Source organism: Diabrotica virgifera, chromosome 5 (assembly GCF_917563875.1).
Source record: "Diabrotica virgifera virgifera chromosome 5, PGI_DIABVI_V3a".
NCBI classification, from domain to species: domain Eukaryota; kingdom Metazoa; phylum Arthropoda; class Insecta; order Coleoptera; family Chrysomelidae; genus Diabrotica; species Diabrotica virgifera.
Window position 1 is genome coordinate 21,627,413 of NC_065447.1, and position 25,527 is coordinate 21,652,939.

Genomic DNA, 25,527 nt, shown 5'->3' on the forward strand with positions numbered 1-25,527 from the left:
AATGATATACAGGAGTAGTCGAACAAGCGGGGTTGTCGACCATGCCATCAGGGTCTCCGACGACCTTGAAGTGTGCAAGAAGTCCAAGCATTGATCGACAATGACCAGCGGGTTGTAAGGAGTGGTTCTATAGCTCTTTTTCCACGGAAGTGATCAACAATCACCAGAGGGTAGATGAAGAACTGCAAGAAGTGTTAAATGACGAGAAGGGGTCATCCTGTATAACTGTATGGAAAAGAAGAAAAGCTATTAGTTTTGCACTCTAGTAATACAGGGTGGCATCTTCTAGTCATTCGACACTTCTTCTACCATCTGCTCATTGTCGATCACTTCTTCTGTAGAAAAGAAGAAGAGATGTGTACATAAGCGACTACTCCTTACAATCCACTGGTCATTGTCGATCAATTCGTGCACACCTCAAGATCAAAGAAGCCTCCCCATGAAGTTTTCCACCATTTTCCTTCTCAATGGGTGAAAGATTTTTAGTACATAGAAACAGCACATTGCCATCCTATCAAGGACTGGATGGTGTCTGTTGGAGATTTTCCTCATTCGCGTTAAAAAAATATTTTATTCTAGCTCTGTATACAATATTTAAAAGAAGTATATAATGTTGAATTTTCGTAGATTGCAATTTCTCTCAATGACTTGGAATTTATATTAAAACTTTCATAAAAATATTTATTTAAAAAATATTTATAAATATATCTCTATTTTCTAAACTCTTTCCAGCATCTGGAACATATCGTTAAAAAGAAGTTTCAAATATAATGGGCTTGCCATTTTCGTCAAACTGTTTAGGTTTGAGCACCAATTTTTTCTCTTCTTCCTCTTCTACACTTTCATCTGGATTATTGCCGTCAAGACAATACAATAAGGATTCTGTAACAAACAAAATGTTACATTTGACAAAAAATAATTTAACATTACGTGTAGAATTTAATATTGATTTAATTAAAAGATAAACTTTGATTAAATTTCCGATTTTACAGAAATAATTGATATAAATTCGGCAGAAATTGGCATCAGTTTGTCCTCAAGGATGCCTTATTGACTTTGTGCCAGTTGATAGAAAATATGACAAGAAAAAATAACTACATTTGGTACTTATAGATCTTGAAAAGTCATACGACACACTTCTTGCTGGTTGGTTTAACTGGAAGCGAATGAGCGGGGTACTCTGTGATCTAAAAATCGGGGAAGTTCTGAAAGGAAAGATATACAGGATCGTGTGAGCTTGCTTTGGTGTACAGCGATGAAGTGTGGCCTGTAAAGAAGTTTCAGGAAAAGAAGATGGAGGTAGCGTAAATAAATGTTACGCTGGATGTTACGCAAGACTAGAAGGGACAATATCAGGAACGACGTGATTAGGGAAACAGCCAGGATGAGTCTCAAAAATGGTTCAAGAACAAAGACTACAATAATTTGGTAATATCAGACGTAGAAAAAAGAATTATGGAGGATGAAACAGAGGTAAAAGAAAACTGAGGGGAAGATAGAAGGACTATGTCGTAGAAGACTTGAGAGAAAAATTATTAAAAGTCACTTTTTTCAAAGGCGTCAGCGATATTACACCTATTAGATGGTTCTTTCTTATTTAAGGACAGTATAAGGAATGAGGACATACTGATCGAGTAAGAGTTCAGTACAGTGAAAAGGACACGAGTAAATGTTACATTATCAGAATAAATCCAAGAAAAATAAAAATACTGTATACCTTTAACGCTCTCGACTTACGAACATAGAGAATATAACAATACAAAACATAGAATACCTGTGAATTGTCCTTCTGTATATTCCGTAGAGGTAAAGTCGTCAGTTCTGCTTGAAAAACTCGAGTCTTGCGGCGAATAAATCGTAACAATGTCTCTATTACTTAAATATTCTTTAAAAGTATCACTAAGAATGGCGTCGGATTCACTTTTGTTCATTTTTGTCACGTCTACTTTGGTATCTTTGTTGATGTCTCCTTCGCTCTTCGATTTGACAGGTGGATTCGTCTGGAAATTCGACATTGGCGTTTCTAATTTTTCCTCTATTACATTGTCCATTGTGTAGTTTGTTGGTTCGGTCTTTGGTAATGTGTGGATGTTTGTACCGGAAAGTAATAATACTGGTTTTCGACTTCGAGGAGTCATCATCGTTTCCTGAAAAAACCGTTTAAGAAATTGTGCTTAGGGTTCATCATCTACAAACTTGGTAAAAAAACAACTATTAGATCCGAAAATCTAAAACTTCTATCATTGGAATCAAGTTTCTGGTGACAACCTGAATTTGTGCCTTCTAAAATTTTAAGACAAACGAACGATGAATAAAGCAGACTAGGGGGAATCTAAGATGGTATTCCACCACCAGTCAATTCATCTACAGTATTTCTCATGATCATTTTTCAGTGCGTAACAAATGATAGGAAAAAGGGTAAGTCCGTGATAATACACATTTATGACATGACATTTTAGTTAAATCTGACAGTTGTCACATTTTATTTTCAATTTGGAATAAAAACAAATCAAAAGTGTTTCTTGCATTTATAAAATGGTATTTTCTTTGATTTGTATAGTCTTATAAATTATACAGATTATATTTGTAATATTATTATCTAATTAAAAAAAATATATTTTTTTATTATGGCGCCATCTATCGACAACTAGAATAACTAGAATAAATGTTATAAAAATGTCACCGACGAAATGTAATCACCGACGTGCCTTTTTTTCTGTCACATACAATTTAATGCGTTAGAAAGAAATCGAAAAACTGTGACGCACTGAAAGATGATCATGAGAAATACTGTAGGTAAAATTCCAACGAATCTTAATTCCTTGTACTCAAGAGGAAAACTAAAAGAAAATGAAAGACAGATAATATTTCATTCCGTTTCAGAGGCAACCACCATCCTCTTACGTTTCACCCTTTTGGGATCTTCAGAGAGGCCTGTGATCTGCTTGGAATCGTAACGAATACCAACCGTATTACTAAGCAAAATTATATGAAATAATTTGCCGCTGAACGCTTTTAAATTTCAATATATGCTGTAATCAAGAATGTTTCATTTTAAAAGATATTAATTAAAAATGAATAATCATTTTCAATTTCGTTGCAACACGAAACTACAGCCGCATCATATTCTAGTTGATTGTTGTTGTTTACATGTTTACTCTGATTGGAGTACGAAAGGAACCATTCTCGTTGGAACTTTACCGCGCTGAGCAGATGGGACGTGAATTATAAATTGTAAAATTCCGTCATCTTAGTCTCAGCATCCGTTATGGTTTGCAAATTTTAGAAGCCTCGGAGGTGTAACCAGAGAAGGTTCCCATTGTTTTCGATCTGGTGGGATGTAGAGTAATATTTTTAATGTTATTTTATGTGATATTAGATTGAAAACTTAGTCAAAAGATATTAAATTAATGAACGAAAGATCCATCACCCACATGATGAAAATTATAAATGCAATGGAAGAAAAGTAGTTAATAGAAGTAGGTACCGAATACATTATTTTTCACATCTAGTTCAATAAAAACTGATTGATCGATTATTTTTTCAGTGTAGTTTACTGTTACAAAACACACAAAAGCATAAAACAGAAAAAAGCAAAATGCAAAACAAGTATAAGAATTTTAGTTAGACAAAATAAAGTTACAATTTATGTTCAATATTTTTTTTCTGAGCTGGGAAAACAAAAAAAATATCAATATTTATGAAATTTCTTTTGCTATAAAAAAAACGAGAAGAACCAGCTGAATTTGTTGAGAATATCAATTTTGGGACCCAAAAACAAATGCAAAAAAATTTGCTTGTTCTATCCCCGGGCTTCATCCTAAAACCCCCTCGTAAGGGGCGAAAAACATCGATTTACCAAGAATCTACGCCGTGTTTCAAATAAGAAATATAGCTGAGATAATTTTGAACAAAAATGTTTATTACCACTACTTGTGAAGAATAAACCGTTTTCTCAGAAACAACGCTTGAAGCGACCGGCGATTTTGAGTATATTACGCAATTTTTTAAATAAAATTTGTATCCACTCTATCAAAATTCGAAATTTGTTGACCAGAGTCTCACATCGACAAAAATCAAAATTCGTTAAGGATGAAGAATTTCGTATAAAATTTTTGCATTTTGCCGTAAATGAGGCCAGTTTTTATAAAGCTGTTAAATAAATAAACATTGCACGATTTTTGGCATTTTTATGATTTTCATGAGAATAAAAAAATGTATCAATATCAGGCATATGAAATATTCCTAAAAATCGCTGAATTTAAACTTTCATATTAACATTATGATCTCACGTCATGGGAAATTCTTTAACAAGGAAGGCATTGAGTGTCATTTGTAGTTGAAGTTATGTAGTTTCAAAAAATGTACTTGTGAAATCGAAAAGAATCAGTTTTAAATGTTTTAGATCGTTTGTAATATGAAGTTCATTTAAATATTTGTAACTTCATATAGAATAAATTATGGTAGGGGAGCCCAAGAGGGGATTTTTGCAGTTACTCGAGCGCGTCAGATTATCATATGGGGAGAAACCTGGTAACCTGCAGATGTACCTCTATCATATATTAGCTCTTAACACAGGGGAGTTCGTTAAGGGGGGCCCGAAAAAATCTCTCCTTAAAAATACTCGAAATTGTCAGATCAAGATAAGGAAGTTAAGGCCATGCAAAACAGTGTATATTTCAAAAATCTGACGATTTGAGCTGGGCGTAAGGAAATGGGTGAGTTAAAAAGTTTCACAAAAAACGCGAATATTTCGCGAAATGAATGTTTGATCAAAAAACTAAAAAATAAGTGTTCAATATTTTTCAAAAATCTATCGAATGATACCAAACATGACCCTTCGCGGAGAGGGTGGGGGATTTATTTAAAATTTTAAATACAAATCTCGCGATATTTCGCAAAATAAACATTAGATCGAAAAACTGCAAAATACACTTAATCAATATTTTTGAAAAATCTATCGAATGGTACCAAACACGTTCCCCCACGGAGGTGGGGTGTGGGGTTACTTTAAAATCTTAAATAGGAGCCCCAAATTTTTATTCCAGATTTGGATTCTTTGCGTAAAAATAAGCAACTTTTATTCGAAACATTTTTTCAAATTATGGATAGATGGCGCTATAATCTAAAAAAAACGATTGTTGGAAATGGAAAATTAAATTAAAAATGGAAAGTCCCCACTAAAATGGAAAATTTACTTTTCTTGGTATTAGGACCTACTCTTCACAACCCAATAGGTCCCCAAAGCGCTCGAGTGACTGCACATTTAGCATACTTCGCTCCCCTACTATTATTAGTTTTGCTAATAACAGATAAAGTACTACGTTTAAAAAAACTAAAAATGCACATAATATAAATTGTAACATTTTTTTGTCTAAAGAATAAGGAAAATAACAAACCTGCATAGCTCGTGGCATCCTCTGCGCTGACATCGTAATCGGCGACATCGACTTACTGTCCTTTTGATTCGGCGTAAAAACTTCTGTACATGCTTTTAGTGGGAAACATGCCGGCGTGCTGGTTAAATAACCATTACAGTCTATAGAGTCTTCTCTCTCGCTTAGTTCCGGCTCGGAAAAACTACCCTTACCTTCGTCCTCGTGATTGTCTTTGTCGTGTTTTTCGGAAAGACGATCACAGCTCCTGCTACGATCACAACTCCTGCTGGTTTTTCTCCGTTTCGCTGGTGTTGGCCCTTCGTTGGTTAGATCCGTACTGGACTCGTAATTGTGGTAGCACAAGAGACGTGCTCGCATTGCTAAAGAAGGAGAGCCCGTAGGGCTCTGAAAAGAGGGTTCTTTTAGATATTAGTTTTATATTTACACTACTTTAATTTTACCTAATGTATCGGTCGTGTAAGTTTACTAATATTTACATATTTACATGTAGACTGAGTCACTACAGAATGCTCTAAGAACGGACTTGGTATAAATACACATTCACTAAATATGCAGAGATAGATTCGAAGAAGTTGAGAGGTTCGAATATCTAGGAACAATTATAACAAATATAGAAGAAGAGAAATGAATTTCGACTCGATTCAAGTTCTCTGTTTAACCCAGGTATGACAATACCAAAAGGCACCGTTAGGAAAATATTCCAATTTACAGTTCAGAGAACTTGTTTGAAACGAGTCTGTGTACTCTGATACAGAGTATGGCATTAGTAAAATAAGAAAATCTACGGTTTCGTTTTGATTTAAATCTGTCTCCCTCCATCCTCCGATAGTACTATTTCTAGGTCTACCTGTTTTCAAGGAGGCTCTGAGGAAGACAAATTTACACCAACACGACCGTAGTTTCTCGATATAAATTAAAACTATTTATATCGCAGTATTCCCCGTTAGAGGGCGTTCTAACCATACTGCGATATAAATACTTTTAATTTATATCGAGAAACTACGGTCGTGTTGGTGTAAATTTGTCTTCCTCAGAGCCTCCTTGATAACAGGTAGACCTAGAAATAGTACTATCGGAGGATGGAGGGAGACAGATTAAATCAAAACGAAACCGTAGATTTTCTTATTTTATAGAAGAAGAAATCCAAAATAGAAAGCGAACAAGTGTGTTTTTGCAATAAATAGGTTTAGGCCTGGATCACGCGTACCAAAAAAAGTTGATTAATAGCAAGCTGAAAATTTGTTAATAGCTTAAGGGTGTCTAGTCGGACAAACTTTGATGAACGGGAGCACTGGAACAGGAAAGTTTTAATTGTGGAACAGGTTAAAAATTTGGAAGTCAGACTACGAAAATGTTCCATGTATTTTGTCAGACACAACTTCCAGTTGATTTGTTACCCTTTCATTAAACTCTCATGCAAAAATCAGATTGGTATTTATCACCAACTGGGCATTTTAATAAGTCCGACACGTAGAACATGTCAGATGACAGGAATTATGACAGATGATAAATAGCAGTCTGATTTTTAAATGAGAGTTTAATGAAAGGGTAACAAATCAATTGGAAGTTCTGTCCGACAAAATACATGGAACGTTTTCGTAGTCTGACGTTCCAAATTTTTAACCTGTTCTGCAATTAAAACGTCCCCTGTTCCAGTGTTCCCGTCCATCAAAGTTTGTCCGACTAAACACCCTTCAGCTATTAACAAATTTTCAACTTGCTATTAATCAACTTTTTTTGGTACGCGGGATCCAGGCCTTGTTATCAAGAAATAAATCTATATCAAGAAGTGCCAAATTAAGAATATACAGAACGGTTATTAGACGTATAGTAACATGCATCAGAGACATTAAATAAAAAGCAACAAGAAATGGTGCAGATATGGGAACGAAAAGTACTAAGGAAAATATTTGTAGGCAAAATGGACAACGGCGTTTGGATCTGAAGGACAGAGAATGAAGATCTGACAGTGTTATATGGGGAGCTCAGCATACTAGAAGTAATAAGAACCCAACGACTAAGATGGCTGGGACACATACAAAGGATGCCAGAGAGTAGACTACCGAAAATGCTACTGTCAAGAACAGTTGAAGGACGTCCGAGAAGAGGTCGGCCCAGAACAAGATGGAAAATGGATGTAGAAGAAGATCTAAAAAGACTTCACATTACAAATTGGAGGATGAAAGCAATGGACAAGAACGGAAGGAGGATAATGGTCAATCAAGCCATGGACCTACTAGGCTCGACTGGCTAATTATTATTATTAAATATGCAGAGCAATAGAGGAACATTGTTGTCCGATTAATCAGATGATTTATTTCAAAGTGTCAAACTACTTACCATAGAGTTTAAACCTCAAACATGGATGTGATGGATAAAGAAGGTAATCTAATGCTTGATATTGACTAATATTAATAAACTTACACGAAAGCTCTTTAGTCTAAGAGCTAGTGAACCCTCCGACTAACGGTCTTCCTGTAAGGCTAGAAATTTGTATAGTGATAATTCATAGCACACCAAGGCTAAAAACCATGACCTGGCAGGCATCAGCCCTGCACGTGTATCTACCAGGTGAATCGAAAAGTGCATAATTTAGGGGTAAAATAAACTTTCTCCTGTAAAGTTTAAATTTAAGTATGTGTTTGAGTAAGTCATTTAGAAGAAATGTGTACAATCAATGCCAGGCGATTCTGAACAGCAAAAGACCTTGCCAGGCGAGGGGAAATTAGGGGTTTTCCCTAAAATTATTTTTTTTGCATCGAACAGTTTTTTTAGGTTTTTTGAATCATTCCAAACAGAAAAGGTCTTTAGTGATTTTTCTCTTAGGTTAATAGATTTTGTTATATAAGCGATTAAAAATTTTGAAAATTGCGAAATCGGCCATTTTTAACCCTAAATCGGACATTTAACTAAAAATTTCAATGTTGCCAAGGTAGGTAGATATTCTTTAAACATTGATTGATGAAATCCCGAAGAGTTTTTTGCAATACAATATCGAAAACCCCTTTGTTTTTTAATTGCTAATCAAGCGGGCACGACACTGCAGTATAAGTGAGGACGTTTGAGTTTGCATAAATTCATTATCTCGAGAATGAGCAAATTTGAAGAGAAATTCTCAGACAGGTCGATTTTTATTCTTAAATTAGGACTTTTTGGCATATATATATATATATATATATATATATATATATATATATATATATATATATATATATATATATATATATATATATATATATATATATATAATACTAGTGACGCCATCCATCTGGGCGTGATGACGTAATCGATGATTTTCTTAAATGAGAGTAGGGGTTGTGTGATAGCTCATTTTAAAGGTTATTTAATCCTCTATTCACTAATATAAACATAATTAAAATTAAAAATGTATACCATTTTTATTCAGTTGCAATGCGAAGGCAAAACAATCTTATTTTTCACTTAGAATACGGAGCGCAGTCCAGCACTCTGAATTGACGATTTTCGACTCTTATTGGAGTCTCATCGGAGAGATGTAGGCCTGCTGCTCCACACTCTTAAGTGACCAACAACGAGAGTTTATCCCCCACACCGCAACTGACGTGAATGGATTAGGTCAGGGGTCACCAATTAGCGGACCGCGGTCCGCATCCGGACCGTGAGCTAGTTTTGTGCGGACCGTCAATAAATTCAGAATATACCTAGTGTTTGGCAATTTTGAAAATGTTTGGCTATGAAATTGTGTACTATGTTTGGCTCAACTTATGTGTGCGAAGCCGCTTTATCAAGAATGAACTTTATTAAAAATCGGTAGAGATCGGTAGAAAACAATACACAATGAATTTATATTTATTTATTGTACCAGGAAAACTTGAGAGAAAGGTATACAGTAACCAAAACAATCAGATATTATTAGTTTTCCTTTCCATATTAGTCCATGTGTGAGGCCACTGTCGTATAAAAAATGTTTCTGACTCGATTTCTTAGCGGATTCCTGTTCAAAAATGTCCCCTTTAAACAAATCGGTGCCGAGTGAAACAATTTTTTAAGCAAATTCAAAATTACTTTTTTGCCTCGAAAAATGTATTTTTAGGTCTCTTGGGTAATACCCAATAAACAATAAAGGTCTCTTGTTATATTTCTGTAGTTGAAAGTTTTCGGGTTATAAGCGATTTAAAATCTGAAAAATGCGAAAATATGCATTTGCGATGCTTGAAAACTCATTAAGTTTTAATAAAATGACAGATCTTTTTTATTTAAGATGACCCAAAAATTGCTAAAACATATTTTCGCGGGCAAAAAAGGTGATGTTTTGAATTTGTTAAAAAAATATTAAACAATTTCTGCCCAAAAATTTCGCCCGGCACCCTTCTGATTTGTTTATAGGGGATATTTTTTAACAAGAATCCACAAAGAAACCGAATCAGAACAGTCAGACACAGGCAGCATAAATCCGGACCCCGGAAGTGTCATAGGTTTTTGAAACGGACCCTCAGGGAAACTAATTGGTGACCCCTGGATTAGGTGACTAGCGTCATCTGGCAATTGAAAGTTAAGGTAAAGTTTTTAATCCTAATAGCGACATTAATAATATTGAAAAATATTACTAAAAGATTTTTAAATTGAAAACTTAATGGTAAATTTCCCTTGTGACACCTCCAAGGCTTCTACAATATGCAAGCCAAATGGATGCTGCAGTGAAGACAAAAGGGAAGGAATTCTACACTATGCAATTCACAACTCTCGTCTGCAGCTTGGTTAAGTTCCAACGGAAAATAGACCTAGTTACTCTATAGGAGTAATACTAATATAAAAATAATTATTCTAAGTGAAAAATAAGATTGTTTTGCCTTCGCATTGCAAATGAATAAAAATGGTATACATTTTTATTTTTATATTAGTATTACTCCTATAGAGTAACTAGGTCCATTTTCCGTTGGAACTTTACCAAGCTGCAGACGGGGATTGTGAATTGCATAGTGTAGAATTCCTTCCCTTTTGTCTTCACTGCAGCATCCACTTGGCTTGCATATTGTAGAAGCCCTGGAGGTGTCACCAGGGAAATGGACCAATAAGTTTTCAATTTAAAAATCTTTTAGTAATATTTTTAATATTTTTCAATATTATTAATGTCGCTATTAGGATTGAAAACTTTACCTTAACATTAATAAAATTATTTATACAGGGTGTACAAAAATTTTTTTTATTAAATTAATTTAGACAAAAAGAAGAAAAAAATTTTTTGTACACCCTGTATAAATAATTATGTTCATGTTTATATTACTGAATAGAGAATTAAATAGCCTTTCAAATGAGCTATCACACGACCCCTACTCTCATAAAAAAATTATCGATTACGTCATCACGCCCAGATGGATGACGTCACTAGTATTATATATGCCAAAAAGTCCTAATTTAAGAATAAATATCGACCTGTCTGAGGATTTCTCTTCAAATTTGCTCATTCTCGAGATAATGAATTTATGCAAACTCAAACGTCCTCACTTATACTACAGTGTCGCGCCCGCTTGATTAGCAATTAAAAAACAAGGGGGTTTTCGATATTGTATTGCAAAAAACTCTTCGGGATTCAATCAATGTTTAAAGAATATCTACCTACCTTGGCAACATTGAAATTTTTAGTTAAATGGCCGTTAAAAATGGCCGATTTCGCAATTTTCAAAATTTTTAATCGCTTATATAACAAAAAGTATTAACCTAATAGAAAAATCACTAAAGACCTTTTCTGTTTGGAATGATTCAAAAAACCTAAAAAACTTTTTTCGATGCAAAAACAATAATTTTAGGAAAAACCCCTAATCTTTCTACTCGCCTGGCAAGGTCTTATGCTGTTCAGAATCACCTGGCATTGTGCACATTTCTTCTAAATGACTTACTCAAACACATACTTAAAGGGCCTAGCCGAGTAAGATGGTGAAAAGTGCCCCCAACCCAATTTAAATTCCATATAGGCCACTTTTTAGCACATATAGAGGAACTCACTTTCTGAAATTTTTAGCCCCCTAGGTGGTCACGTGACCCCCTAGAGCCTAATTAGGCTTTTTATGTTTTTATTTTTTCTCTCAGCCGCATCAAGAGCTAGCCAAAAACTTTATTTAAAGAAGTTGTAAGTTTCAAAAAGATCTAGATGAAAAATTTTTTTTTTATTTTTTTGGCGGGAAATTAGAATTTTTAGAACAATTTTAAACTTTTAAATACCTCTGAAAAAAAAACTAAGACACTCGTTTTTACGAAAATTAATTATAATGTGTATTTTTGAACAATCTTTCACCCTTAATTTTTTCAGATTTTTAAAATTGGTGAAACGTACCTTTAAAAATAAAAAACCGCATTTTTTCGGTTTTTTTTTTCGTTTTTTGATACAATTTTATACATATTTTTCAAAAAATTTAACACCGTCACTAGAGTAGGTAAAAAACTGAAAAATAGTTGGGGTTTGCTTAATAAAATTTTTTTGTAACGATATCCATTTTCAAGATACAGGGCGTTGAAGAAAACAACATTTTACATATTTTTTACGATTTTGCCGAAACTACTGGCAACATTGTAATAAAACTTGGCGGGTTTTAAGAGGTAGTTATTGTGCATGTTTTGACATACAACTAAGGATTTGATATTCATCATTGGCGCGCATAGGGGTAATGGTCTGAACTTTCAAAGAAAAAAAGATACTACGCCACTGACATATTTCAAATTAACAATCATTTTTGAATTCCTCGTTCAATTTTCAATAAAAAATCTATCTTCTCATTTTTTCATACGACGCGCCGTTTTGCTGCAAAAAATAAAATATCTTAACGCTTCCAAAGTATTCGAATTAATTTTGATAATAATGGATGTACGAGTTTATTAAGTAGATGTAGAAAGTACTAGAAGTTCGAATACTTTGTAAGGGTTAAGCTTTGTAAGGGTTAAGATCTTTTATTTTTTGAATAAAAATGGCGCGTCGGATGAAAAAATAAGAAGATACATTTTTTGTCACAAATTGAACGAGAAATTCAAAAACCATTGTTAATTTGAAATATGTCAGTGGCGTACTATCTTTATTCTTTAAAAAGTTCAGACCATTACCCCTATGCGCGCCAATGATGAATATCAAATCCTTAATTGTATGTCAAAACATGCACAATAACTACCTCTTAAATCCCACCAAGTTTTATTACAATTTTGCCAGTAGTTTCAGCAAAATCGTAAAAAATGTGTAAAATTTTGTTTTCTTCAACGCCCTGTGTCTTGAAAATCGATGGCGTTACAAAAAATTTTTATTAAGCAAACCCCAATTATTTTTCAGTTTTTACCTATTCTAGTGACAGTGTTACCTTTTTTGAAAAATATGTATAAAATTGTATCAAAAAACGAAAAAAAAAACCGAAAAAACGCGGTTTTTTATTTTTAAAGGTACGTTTCACCAATTTTAAAAATCTGAAAAAATTCAGCGTCAAATATTGTGCAAAAATACACATTATAATTGATTTTCGTAAAAACGAGTGTCTTAGTTTTTTTTTGAGTTATTTAAAAGTTTAAAATTGTTCTAAAAATTAGAATTTCCCGCCAAAAAATAAAAAAAAAATTTTTTCATATAGATCTTTTTAAAACTTACAACTTTTTTAAATAAAGTTTTTGGCTAGCTCTTGATGCGGCTGAGATAAAAAATAAGAACATAAAATGCCTAATTAGGCTCTAGGGGGGTCACGTGACCACCTAGGGGGCTAAAAATTTCAGAAAGTGAGTTCCTCTATATGTGCTAAAAAGTGACCTATATGGAATTTAAATTGAGCTGGGGGCACTTTTCACCATCTTACCCGGCTAGGCCCTTTAAACCTTACAGGAGAAAGTTTATTTTTCCCCTAAAGTTTTTATTTTTTATTTTCCACTTTTCGATTCACCTGGTAGATACACGTGCAGAGCTGATCCTGCCAGGTCATGGTTTTTAGCCTTGGTGTGCTATGAATTATCACTATACAAATTTCTGGCCTTACAGGAAGACCGTTAGTCGGAGGGTTCATTCACTAGCTCTTAGACTACTTGTTCTATGCATTTATCTTTAAGGCGTCATAAAACTGCAATCTAAAAGAAAAGCATGCACACACAAGCAAAGTTTAAAATGCAAAAAAGACTAAAAATGCTGAGTTAGTCACAAAAATTATACAAAGCAGATTATAATGGAGTGATAACAGTTACCTAAGTATGATAATATATGATTTGTGGGTTTGATGTGTTTTATACGTTGTTTTAAAAAACTCAGGATATTTATGATTTATAACATCTAGACAAAAATTCACATTTTTCAGTTCAGAGGAGTTCACACTATGACACATTTTGCCCTTGGTACGACTATTTAATCTAGCAAAACTCAGTTTAAATAACAGTGTCCATTAAAAATAGTCGAACCCTTGTTTTTGTTTAACACTGACCAAAAAGTAAAATCAAAATAACAACTGAATCTCGGTTACACCACAACTTGGCATAATACCTCTACACAGACTTCGTTTACAAATGTCTACACTCGTTTTTGAGAGACAAACCAGTAAATTCTACATCAGATTCGGCTTTGCCAAATGTAAACTGCTTCATAGTAATATCTAGCAACTAGATGACCTTTAGAGTTGTAACGATATCGCCGCCGACGTGCCATCGCTCCATACACACGCACTCTCACTACCTACCACTTCCATTCGATGCGCGGCAGAGATGGATCACCGACGACGATATAAAACGAGGTTCGCCACAATAGAGAGGAGAGTTCTACCGGAATGTTGATCTGGTAACAATCCATTGGATGAAGGGTATTGACTAAAGGCCAATCGTTTCTGCTACTTATTTATTTAGTAGCGACTCCCAAAGTATTGATTGGTCGCCTTCTCGTCCTTCTTGTGTGTGGGGATACTGACTAATGCATCATATTTTCGTTTGAATTAATTTAATCAGAATAAAAGATTGTAAATTATCGGTTTGCACAGCTCTTCCGCTTTTTTGTTTATCATCCATCCTACCTCAACATTAGTTATCTCAGGATCTCTTAGTTGTTAGTTTTCTTTATATGATTATATGACCTTTAGCATCTTCTATCATTTTACTTGTTGTTCTATTTCCAAGAGTATCTATTTGTTGGATTTTGGACTCTTGGTATCCAGAACTGGACCTATCCAGAACCAATCCTGGATGGGTTTTTGCCTGCCTGGCTATTTGTTCTATATTCAAACCCCCTATGGCTATGTTTTCCTTTCTTTCGTCTCACTGTCTAAGTTCTATTGCAACATTTTCTTTGTTGCTTTCAATGAGTTGCTTAATCGCTACTACGTGTTCTCTGGGTATAAGGCGACATCCAGATTTTATTAACCCTCTCCTGATATGCAGGGTTTTGCCGGGAGTACATTCCCCGGCTTCTAGTAAGACAAATGAATAAAGAACAAAGCAAAAATAGAAGAGGAACAACGCAACCCCAATACAATTATCCAGAAACTATGGAACTGGTCCTATTTATAGTTAAGAAAACTGAGACAGAGCTTAGCAAGAACCGAATAAGGTTCAGCAAGCGAGAATAAAGTAGTACCAACTATCTAAGAGACTCATCAATATTCAGCTCAGCGGGGTGCAATTGATCGAGGTGTGTAATTCCATAAACAAGGGATCTACTATGAAATCATCCCTTGTTTATGTAATTTCACACTTCAAACAATAGCACTCTTAGATAGTTGATTGACGCATACTACTATACATGTTGAAGTAAGGCACCAGAAGCCCCACCCGAGATTTTCTGAGTCTTGGAAGTAAAGAATGATGAACTACTTACTTGTCGCTTTGCCTTGGGGAGTAGTTTACTGACAGCAAATAGTAAATACCAGTAGCATGTCGAGTGTCATGCCATCATCATATACACTACTTGATCCTGCAAGACGATCTTATGCATCTGCGTCTATCCACATATTCTTTGATATGCATGAGTAAATTACAGAACTATTAAAATACAGGAATTTTGGAATCGCTAGATGGAAGGACCAAGAGAGAAAAAAAGGCTAGCATAAATGCCGCCCCATGACAGACAACTAAACACACAGCTAAAAAATAATACTACCAATAATGAAACACCAGCGGAACGACTTGTGCTCTCCGGCGTATGTCCTTCAATACCGCACGACTTGCTAATCAATGAGTTACAAAAAATCGGCATAGTTCCTGTCTCCCCCATGACATTCTTCAAAATTAGTGCTTCTATGCCTGAGTACAATCACATCCTTAGTTTTCGAAGACAAATCTATATCAGTCCTCACAGTCTAACACTACCAGAGACATTTACTCTTGTTTTTGACAACACGATATATAGAATATTCATTTCTCAAGACAGTTTGGTTTGCTTTAGATGCAAGAAGCCAGGTCACATTGCATCCCATTGCTCCGAACTACTAGCTCAACTAAACACTAACCAAAACAATGAAGCATCAGTATCCAGCGCAACACATATATCTTCGCAAGCACCCAGTGATACAAACCCTTCTCAGTGTGAACAAATGTCTATTTCTAATCTCCCGGAGATACCGAACAAAGTAGATGCATCAAATAAGGACAGTCACATAATCAATCAACCAAAACGTAACTTTGATGAAATTATTTCACCTGAAGCAGACCCATCTTCAAAAGAACGTAACATTCTTCCACCGCCTAAAGTCCAAGCACAATCTAAAAAAGCTAAAATTAGTTCAGCAAGCACTTCTGAACGCTCATTTTCTCTCTTACTTGACCCTGCCAAAAACTTCATAGAAAATCACCCTCGACCTTTCCCTCTAAACTTTGATCAACTTGACATGCTCCTAACGAATATCACGGGATCAACAGATCATATAGTCACGATTAAGGAATATACCACAGACCTAGAAGCCTTAACCGATATGCTCACTGAGGTTTACCCCCATTTAAAGGAAAGATCTATAAAACGCAAAATCACGTCCTTAAAGAAAAAAATTTTTAAACACCTTGGTAATGAGGAGGCATCGGACTGGGAAAGTGACACATCTCAATTAAGTCAACATTAAGATTTAAGTTTCTACTTCAAAAGAATATTGACGGATTTATCCATGGCCTAGCTATGCTCCAACATCTTTCTCTAAATTACAGCATCTATACTGCAGAGCTCTTTGGTTTGTTTAAAGCCATCAAACGTGTAAATATTAAAAACCTCCCTTGTTGTCTAGTCCTTTCCGACTCTCTTAGCATAGTCAAAGCTATGCAAAATATATACCACAAACACCCCATTGAGAAAAGAATCAAGGTCGATTTAATGGAAGCTCAAGAAAGTTTCAGAAGAATCTTCCTGTGGATACCATAGATAAATAATATAGTATTACCAGATAGATAGGCAACTCACTGTAAAAATTTGGTTCCTTACGCCATTTGCGAGCGATGTGTTAACTAATCACCATTTGGCGGGAAATTCAAATGGACAAGCATTAATTTTATCCGTTTAGCGCCTCTTGCGGGCAATTTCGTTACTAATTAAAATATCTATATTTTACAAGAAATAATCTCACCTATATTATTAAAATAAAATACCAAAACTTACTAAGCTTGTTAAAGTATTTTATTTAAATAATATCTAAGTAATACTCATAAATTATTCGGAATTCTCAAGTTGCAAAATATGTTATTTTTGCTGTCAAATTTAGTAAGGAAAAGGGATATAAAAAAGTTAGACAATTTTTTTCTAAATATATGTACGTGTATTTATTCGTTGTTTCAGATAAAACAGTTATAAACTAATTACTATTTACCATTTACCTATGCATTTTCTAACTTTTTTATGATTTGTACACAACAATAATAAATCATGTTTATTTTTTTTATTAACACAACACCAAAGTTCTTTCGCAACTAAAACAAAACTACACACTACACTTTATAAACGAAGGATAAGGAACCAACTGAAATTGAAATTACTAAGAATAAATCGTTACAGATAATACAATAAAAACTGTAAACTATGAAAATTATTTGTACTTGCACTTGCACTAACTCTAGCTGTCATTACTTTTGAAGAATTGACAATCGAGTTAAGCCTCGTTTGATTATTTTATTTGTGACATTCAGGTATGGTGTTTTAACATAAATGATTGGTTAAAGTCTTCGTGAGCGAGAAAGGCTGTCGTTTCTCTTTATTTAGCTGAGCGGTGTGGAAGTGGTGGGGGAAATTCCCCAATTTTTCCATATGAGATTCCGGGGCATGGTGGATACCATCTCACATAGGCATAGAAGGAAATATGAACAAGCAGAATACTAGTGCGCGTAACGCTATCACTAATGATGTATCAGAAAGAGAGTGTCGGAGTGTCGCTGGCGATCTGAACGTACATTTCAAAAATAAAGTGTTAGTGCGTGGAATCCAATTATTGCTCCAAAGGTTTAATTGTATACAAATTGTAATTAATCTTTACCAATTTTTGATTTAATATTGTTACAAATGTTACAGAAATGTCGCTAATAACCTTCGGGTGGATGCGACTTTGTCTTTCTTAAATAAAAAAAAAAGAATGAAACATGAATACAAACATAAATACCACAAAAGTTAATTGATAACACAAATGACATAGAAATGTGCATAGTAAAACAAATCTAATATAAGTTTCCTTATTATTCCACAAATCATTTACTGTTAAAACTATCTTTATGTATAGAATGAAGGCAACTAAAAAACTCACCTCATATCCTGGCCCAGCAGGTGAATTTTTGACCACAAATCCTTTCCGCCTAGCCAGATGTTTTTGAAAGATGTGTTTTTTGATAGAATCACCTATACTTCTATTCTTACTACTTTTTAACACTTGCAATGGTGTACCATATCCATTTTCTTTGTTAAATTGTTTTATCAGCTTTCTCTTTTTAGATGATTCTGGCAAACTTTGGATATGAGCATACAACTGAGCCAAAGCTGTTTCTGTAGGATTAGACTCGTTTTCTTTAGCAGTACGCTCTTGATCAACAAAAGTGAATACTGTGCTAGCGATATCTGCAGTTGATTCGTTGAGTCGTTTCACAGGAGATAAAACCCTCTTCTTTTCGTATTTAGCTCTAAAGTCGACTATTAACTTTGCAGGAACTTTAAACATGTCAGGAAACCTCTTAATCATAAAACTGACTATTCCAAAAAGAGGCTGGGATACCTTCAATAACATGGCGGGTGATAAATTCCTCGGACATAACAGATGAGGGGTGAAAAGTTTTGCTAAATTATCTGAAGACATCTTATTCTGAGATTCGAATGAAGCAGTCTGATACAGGAGATGTAGGATGTCTTTCAGAAGGAGTTTATTTTCTGGTGGCAGAAGAAGTTGGAGTAATTGCAGAGCTTCCAGAAGCTTTTGTTCTTGCGGTATTTCATTGTTGATGTAGTATAGTTCTAATAAATAAAGTATTACTGATTTAATAAAACACATTTTTATATACTTTATAATTAAAGAATTGCAGACTGAATTACTTTAGTAATATTACAAAATAAAAAGTGAAGAGGGCCACAATATATTTTATAGTTTCAGTTAAGATAGTGTTCTTGCTTAAATCATCATCATCAGCCCATTTTAAGTCCACTGCAGGACATAGGCCGTACGAATATCCACCCATTATTATCCCAACTACAGGAAAACAGATGAACACAGGTTGGGTTGTCGTTTCCAACATAGCATGTTTGACAGGTTACTGCTGAGAAGTCTTCCTTGTCTACCACACATGTCCAAGGTAGGTATATGCCACATTCTCAGGGCCAGCTGGTGCCAGAATGTATTGAGTTTGCAAGTCATATAACTTCACCTAGGTTATCTAGATCATAAGAAGAGTGGTGCCCCAGAGGCTAGTCTCGGATACTATGAATGTCAGGCTGTGAAGAACCAGCATGCATTCCTGTGATCCCGACACCTCAAACAATGACCTCACACCCTACGATCCTCTCCATTAGTTGACTCTTACAACTAGCTGGAAAAGGGCCCTGGTGGCAGAATTCTAACGACACTTCCAAATGGCATATATATCTCCCATAAAGTCATCTACTGGTGTTCTTATCTCACTCATATCTTTCTAATTATTTAATTATGCCTATAATAAAAAATGTTTGATTGCTAATTTTACCTGCTAATTGGCAATAAACAGGAAAATGAAGCTCTGTCAACAGAGGTTCTGGTAATTCCTGCAAAAAGCCCTTAAGAACTGAGGCACAATCATGTACACTATAGCTGCCACATCCAACATCTAAAGTTGAACCATGGTTTAACAAACATTTTAACTCATGCTGCCTTTCAATGGAACCAGTTTTTCTAAATATACCTTCACTCTTAATATCTAAAAATCATGTAAATAAAAAGTTATTCACAATCAGATTTATATCTATTACTTTCTTCTAACTTAAGGTATTCTATTAATTGAAATATTTGGCATATTCCTTCCTGTGTTAGAGCTGCACCTTCTACGACTCCACGGAGTTTTGACTTTTTCGCAAATGGTACTAAATTCCATTTTTTGATTCTTGATTTTTCAGGCAGGGAATCATTACTAAAATACATAATTATTACCTCAAAACACTATGTAAAAGTACTTCCTAGAGCATACATAAGCAAATCATGATTTACTCATCTGTGTTTGCATCTAATAAAAATGATAGAAGTAATAGAAGGATTATCAAATATAAAAATAGGTAAGGCACGTGGAGATGAAGAAATTGAACCAGAAATTGTAAAATACATGGGATAAGAAAAAAGAAGGAATAAACTGACTATGGAAAATATACAGGGTGTAACAAAAATACAGGTCATAAATGTAATCACATATTCTGGGACCAAAAATAGTTCGATTGAACCTAACTTACCTTAGTACAAATGTGCACATAAAAAAAGTTACAGCCCTTTGAAGTTACAAAATGAAAATCGATTTTTTCCAATATATCGAAAACTATTAGAGATCTTTTATTGAAAATAGACATGTGGCATTCTTATGGTAGTAGTATCTTAAGAAAAAATTATAGTGAAATTTGGATGCCCCATAAAAATTTTATGGGGGTTTTGTTCCTTTAAACCTCCCCAAACTTTTGTGTACGTTCCAATTTATTTATTATTGTAGTACCATTTAGTTAAACACAATGAGAGAGAGAATATATGTTTATTGTCAAAGAAAAAATCTTGTTGACAAACACTGTTTAAGAGTTTTAAATAAATAAATTAAATTAAAATAAGACTAAATATAAAATTTAACACATAACACATTTACATTATATAACAACTACAAAATATGTAGTATTGTCAAAAATAAAAAACAAACAAACTACAAGCTGTAAATATACACAAGATCACAAATACATCAGCTCCAATGGTCCTCAAAAAATTCTGTCAGATCATAATAGGCCCTCTTAGCGAGCAGTCTATCTAATGAATTTCTAAACTTTCTAATAGTTTCCAAATTTTTTATTTCACTAGGTAGTTTATTAAAAATTTTGATGCCGTTAAAAATAAATGAGTCTTTGACTAGCGTGCTTCTAGGTGTAATCAAAGCTAAATTGCTAGCAAATCGTCCAGATCGATTTTTATTTTCATATAGATGTTTATTCTTAAAAATAATGCTTGCCGTTCCCAAAATGAAAAGAGATACAAGTGTAAGGATAATGTGTTTAATAAATAAAGGTTTACACGTTTCTCTAGAATTTACCTGGCACAACAGGCGTACTGCCTTTTTTTGAAGCAAAAACACACTACTGAAAAGCTCCTGACTACACGCTCCCCAAAACTGAATTGCGAATCTAAGATGTGACTCTACTAGTGCAAAGTACACAGTTCTTGCTTGGGCAAAACCAAGCTCCCTTCTAGTCGACCGTATTGCATAGCATCCAGATGCAAGTTTTGAATTCAAGGCTTCGATATGCGATTTAAATTTAAGGTCAGGATCAATATTCAGGCCAAGAAACCTGACGGACAGCTGAGGTTCAAGTTCCAGATGTAATTCAGGCATAACATGTTTAAAACACAGAAGCTTGGTTTTAGAAGTGTTTAATGTGAAAAAGTTCGCCGTGCACCAATTTCCAATCATTAAGAGTTCCCTACCTACAGATTGGCGTAAGACATTCAAATCTTTAGCATGCCATGTAAGAGTGGTATCATCTGCATAAAGGGTGAAATGAGCAGATACATCAAGGTAGGCTAAATCGTTTATATATACCAAAAACAGAACTGGTCCCAATACCGAGCCTTGGGGCACTCCCCAAGTTACATTGATCAAGTCAGAGTCACAGTCTGTTCTAACAAACTGACTCCTACCCGACAAATATGACTCCATCCAACTCAGTGACTTATCTTTAATTCCGTAGTGTTTAAGCTTCTGCAGCAGCAAACCATGATTGACACAGTCAAAAGCCTTCGTTAAATCACAGAACACTGCCGCAACCATCTCGCCTAAATTAATATTATTGTAAGCTATCTCTAAAAAACTGAAAATCGCGTCGGTCGTGCCGGTGTTACCACGGAAACCAAACTGTTTCGGACTTAGTGGTTGGTTAACCTCTAAAAATTGTATTAATCTTGCTTTAACAATTTTCTCTATTATTTTTGCCAACGTAGGTATCAGAGAAATTGGCCTGTAATTGGAAGGGTTTATGTGATCTCCACCCTTGTGCAATGGAATTACAACATTTATCTTCAGGAAATCGGGAAATGTGCCAGCATTAAAACTATCATTAATTAAAATAGATAAAACATCCAAAGCAGAGTTTGGTAGATTATTGAAAACTCTTATAGAGATGTCATCATAACCCGAAGAGTTTTTGTTTCTGATTGATTTAAATATCTCTTTCAATTCCTCAACATTAGTATCATAAATTATGAAGGGACACATAACTTCTGTTTTCTTCAGATATGACAAAGGATCTGTACCATGTCTCAACTGTGCTGTTAAAGTTTCGGCTATGCTACAGTAAAATTCATTACAGTCATTTGGAAGTGGAGTGTGATGACTATTACCTGATCTGTGTTTACCCCTTAATTCATTTATTATAGACCAAGTTTCCCTAGTTACATTTGAGGAGTTTTCTATTCTATGCTTGTAGCAGTTTTCTTTTGCAGTTTTAATAACATTTCTGTATATCTTTTTATATTGATTATAATAGGTAACAAACCATTCATCTTGGTAATATTTTTTGATATAATGGAGCGATCTCATGGTTTTGCAGGAATTTTTAATGCCATTTGTAATCCAAGGTTTTCTATTTTTAATTTTAATCTTTTGTTTAGGAAAAGACCTTTCAAAAAATTCACATATTGTATCATGAAATGATTTAAATGGCTCAGACGATTGTGATAGGAGAGAATACCAGTCAAGACTCTCGCACTTTAATCTAAATTTACCAAAGTTAGATTTACTATACAGGCGACCAATTTTAAATTTATTTACACTATCTTTACCTTTACTAAATTTCTTAATTTTGATAGAAGCAACAACTGCCTTATGGTCTGACAGGTTGGGGTCAAATACAATACATTGAACATAATCCTTCTCAAAGTTAGAACAGAAATAATCTATTAGAGTTTGAGACAATTTAGTGACACGTGTTGCTTCATTAACATGCATTTTTAAATTAAAACAAGTGAGTAAGTTTTTTATTTTCTTTACTTCATTGCAATCATAGTTCAGAAAGTCAATATTAAAATCACCCGTCAGGATTATTTGACTAAACTTTGGAATCCTCAACAACAAGTTCTCCAGCCCTTCCAAAAAAATCTGGACACTGGTTGTTGGAGATCTGTAGATGCAAATAATATAGATATCAAAATTTGTTATTTGTGCAACTGAAAATTCAAATTGTTTTTCTTCAATAAGATCCTCATAATTTATCTGAACAAAAGCCAGTTCTTGCAATAGAGAGTTGTGTACTAAAATAGCAGTATCAATGTTTTAAAAAGTTTTTTACCTCTTAGTACTTTTTGGAAAAGTCAGTTTTTATGAAGATATTTTGAATATTTGTCAAATCCACCACATATTTGTATATGGCTAAGTACGATTATGGAGACTTGGTAATAATATGAAAATTTATTTATGATTTACATTTTTAGGTATATTTTGAACCATATTAAAAAAGAAGTAATATCTCGATAAAAAGTGCCTTCTCGAAAAAATACAAAGAGGCAAAAAAGTTTTAAAAACACTGTGTTTAACTAATGGTATCGCAGTAAAAGCTTAATTGGAACATACACAAACACTGGGGGGGGGGGGTTTAAAGGAACAAAACCCTCATAAAATTTTTATGTAAACATATTAAAAAAGAAGCCGCAACTCAATAAAAACTGCCTTATCGAAAAAATATTAAGAGGCAAAAAAGTTTTAAAAATATTGAATTTAACTAATGGTACCACAATAATAATTTAATTGGAACATACACAAAAGTTTGGGGGGTTTAAGGGAACAAAACCCCCATAAAATTTTTATGGGGTGCACAAATTTCACTATAATTTTTTTTTAAGATTTTACTGCCATAAGAATGCCACCTGTCCATTTTCAATAAAAAATCTCTAATATTTTCGATATATTCGAAAAAATCGATTTTCGTTTTGTAAATTCAAAGGGCTGTAACTTTTTTTATGTGCATATTTGTACTAAGGTAAATTAGGTTTATTCGAACTATTTTTGGTCTCAAAATATGTGACTTAATTTATGACCTGTATTTTCGTTACACCCTGTATAATGGGAAAAACAAACAATCCCTAAGACTAGCAGAAAAACATCATCGTGCCAATATACAAAAAAGGAGAACATGTAAACTATGATAACTATAGAGTTATATGTATGTAATCTGTATGCTTTAAAATAAATTCCAAAATTATGCCAAGATGTGGAAATCGAATTGGGAGAACAACAAGCAGCATTTAGACCAGGAAGAAAGACAAATGACAACATAAATATCATCAGGAACAGTGGTGTCACGGCAAAATTAGCAGTACCGGAGCGCACTTTCCTTAACTTTTTTACAAGTACGTAAAATATTAGGTGCTCTATGTTTTTTTAATACAAGTTACGTCTGCATACTTTAAAATGTATATGCATTTGCGTAATTCAAAAATGCATTTTCTATAATCCCTGTTTTATTTACAAAACCTAAATTTTCTATTTATTTTTTTTCTTTTCTTAACCAGTGCCAGAACGGCGTTCCGGCACCATGACACCACTCACTGATTAGGAACCTAACTAAAAGAAGCAAACACACAGGGGGAAAACTAGTATTAGCATTCATAGACCTAAGAGCAGCATTTGATATGATAAACAGGCAGATTATGGGGAAATACTTCAGGAAAATAAATGTACCAAATACATTGATAAAAATTATAGGAAGTATTTACAAAGAGGTAAAAGAAAGAGTACAAATCATAGGAAAGATTGGAAGAATTTAATTGGAAAAGAGGTATTAAACAAGGAGTTAGTCTCCTTAGTGATGGGTGAATGGAAATTAAAATAGCCCAAATCTGACAACCTAATAGGGTAAAAAGAAGGGGGGAAAGATAGATTTTTAGAAAGGAAATCATTACTAAAATACATCATTATTATAGCAAAACATAAGGTAATAAAAATACTTCCTAGAGCATAAACAAAAAATCATGACTTACTCATCTGTGTGGGCGTCTAATAAAAACGATAAATGCATCCTAATAAGAATAAAGAATTGTTCATTATAGTCTTTTTTAAATCTTTCAACGATTATTCCCTCATTCTCCTCATTTTTTGAATTCATATTCAAATCATGGAAAAGAATTATAGCTCTGCCAGGCTCGAGTCCATTTTGTAAATTCAAATATACTTTTATATTATTGTGCATATAAATCCAGCCACATTTATCCCCTTTTCCCTTTCAGAAAATTGCAAAACACAATTGTTTACAGTTATAAACGTTAATTTGAAGTTTCAAATTTATTAATGGCCGGATAACCTAACAATTTCTTTTATCCTTGTCCTTTGCATGTGAATTAGATAGAGAAAATGCCTTAAAAATTTAAATTTGGTAGTACTTTTTCCGAAAAGTTAGAGATGTCACTAGTGTAGCCAATTTAAAACAGGAAATTAATTCATATTATTATAAACAAAACAAGGTATATTTTTGAGAAATAAATCAATTGATGCAAAA

At 33.9% G+C, this 25,527-nt stretch overlaps 1 protein-coding gene across 2 annotated transcripts; it reads right to left on the reverse strand.

Moving 5' to 3' along the window:
- Window positions 1-667: 667 nt before the first annotated feature.
- Window positions 668-25,355, reverse strand: LOC114326910 (rho GTPase-activating protein 19). 2 transcript variants are annotated; one of them, XM_028275370.2, is made up of 7 exons: window positions 25,013-25,355; window positions 19,771-19,928; window positions 19,509-19,718; window positions 18,089-18,786; window positions 5,400-5,783; window positions 1,775-2,147; window positions 668-882 (listed from the first exon to the last, which is right to left on the reverse strand). In XM_028275370.2, exons 1-7 carry the CDS (start codon window positions 25,219-25,221, stop codon window positions 749-751), a joined length of 2,166 nt encoding a protein of 721 aa, XP_028131171.1. In that variant the 5' UTR covers window positions 25,222-25,355; the 3' UTR covers window positions 668-748. The 2 variants fall into 2 exon arrangements, with proteins under 2 accessions (XP_028131171.1, XP_028131172.1); XM_028275371.2 differs by lacking the exon at window positions 5,400-5,783 and having other exon boundaries at window positions 25,013-25,352.
- Window positions 25,356-25,527: the final 172 nt, after the last annotated feature.

Coding starts and splice junctions, on each gene's coding strand:
- LOC114326910 (XM_028275370.2), bottom strand. CDS start 25,221: ATGCACAATAATATAAAAGTATATTTGAATTTACAAAATGGACTCGAG. Junction 5,784..18,088: donor CTGCTGGGCCAGGATATGAG/GTGAGTTTTTTA, acceptor CCCTCTTTTCAG/AGCCCTACGGGCTCTCCTTC. Junction 2,148..5,399: donor GGATGCCACGAGCTATGCAG/GTTTGTTATTTT, acceptor CGGTTTTTTCAG/GAAACGATGATGACTCCTCG.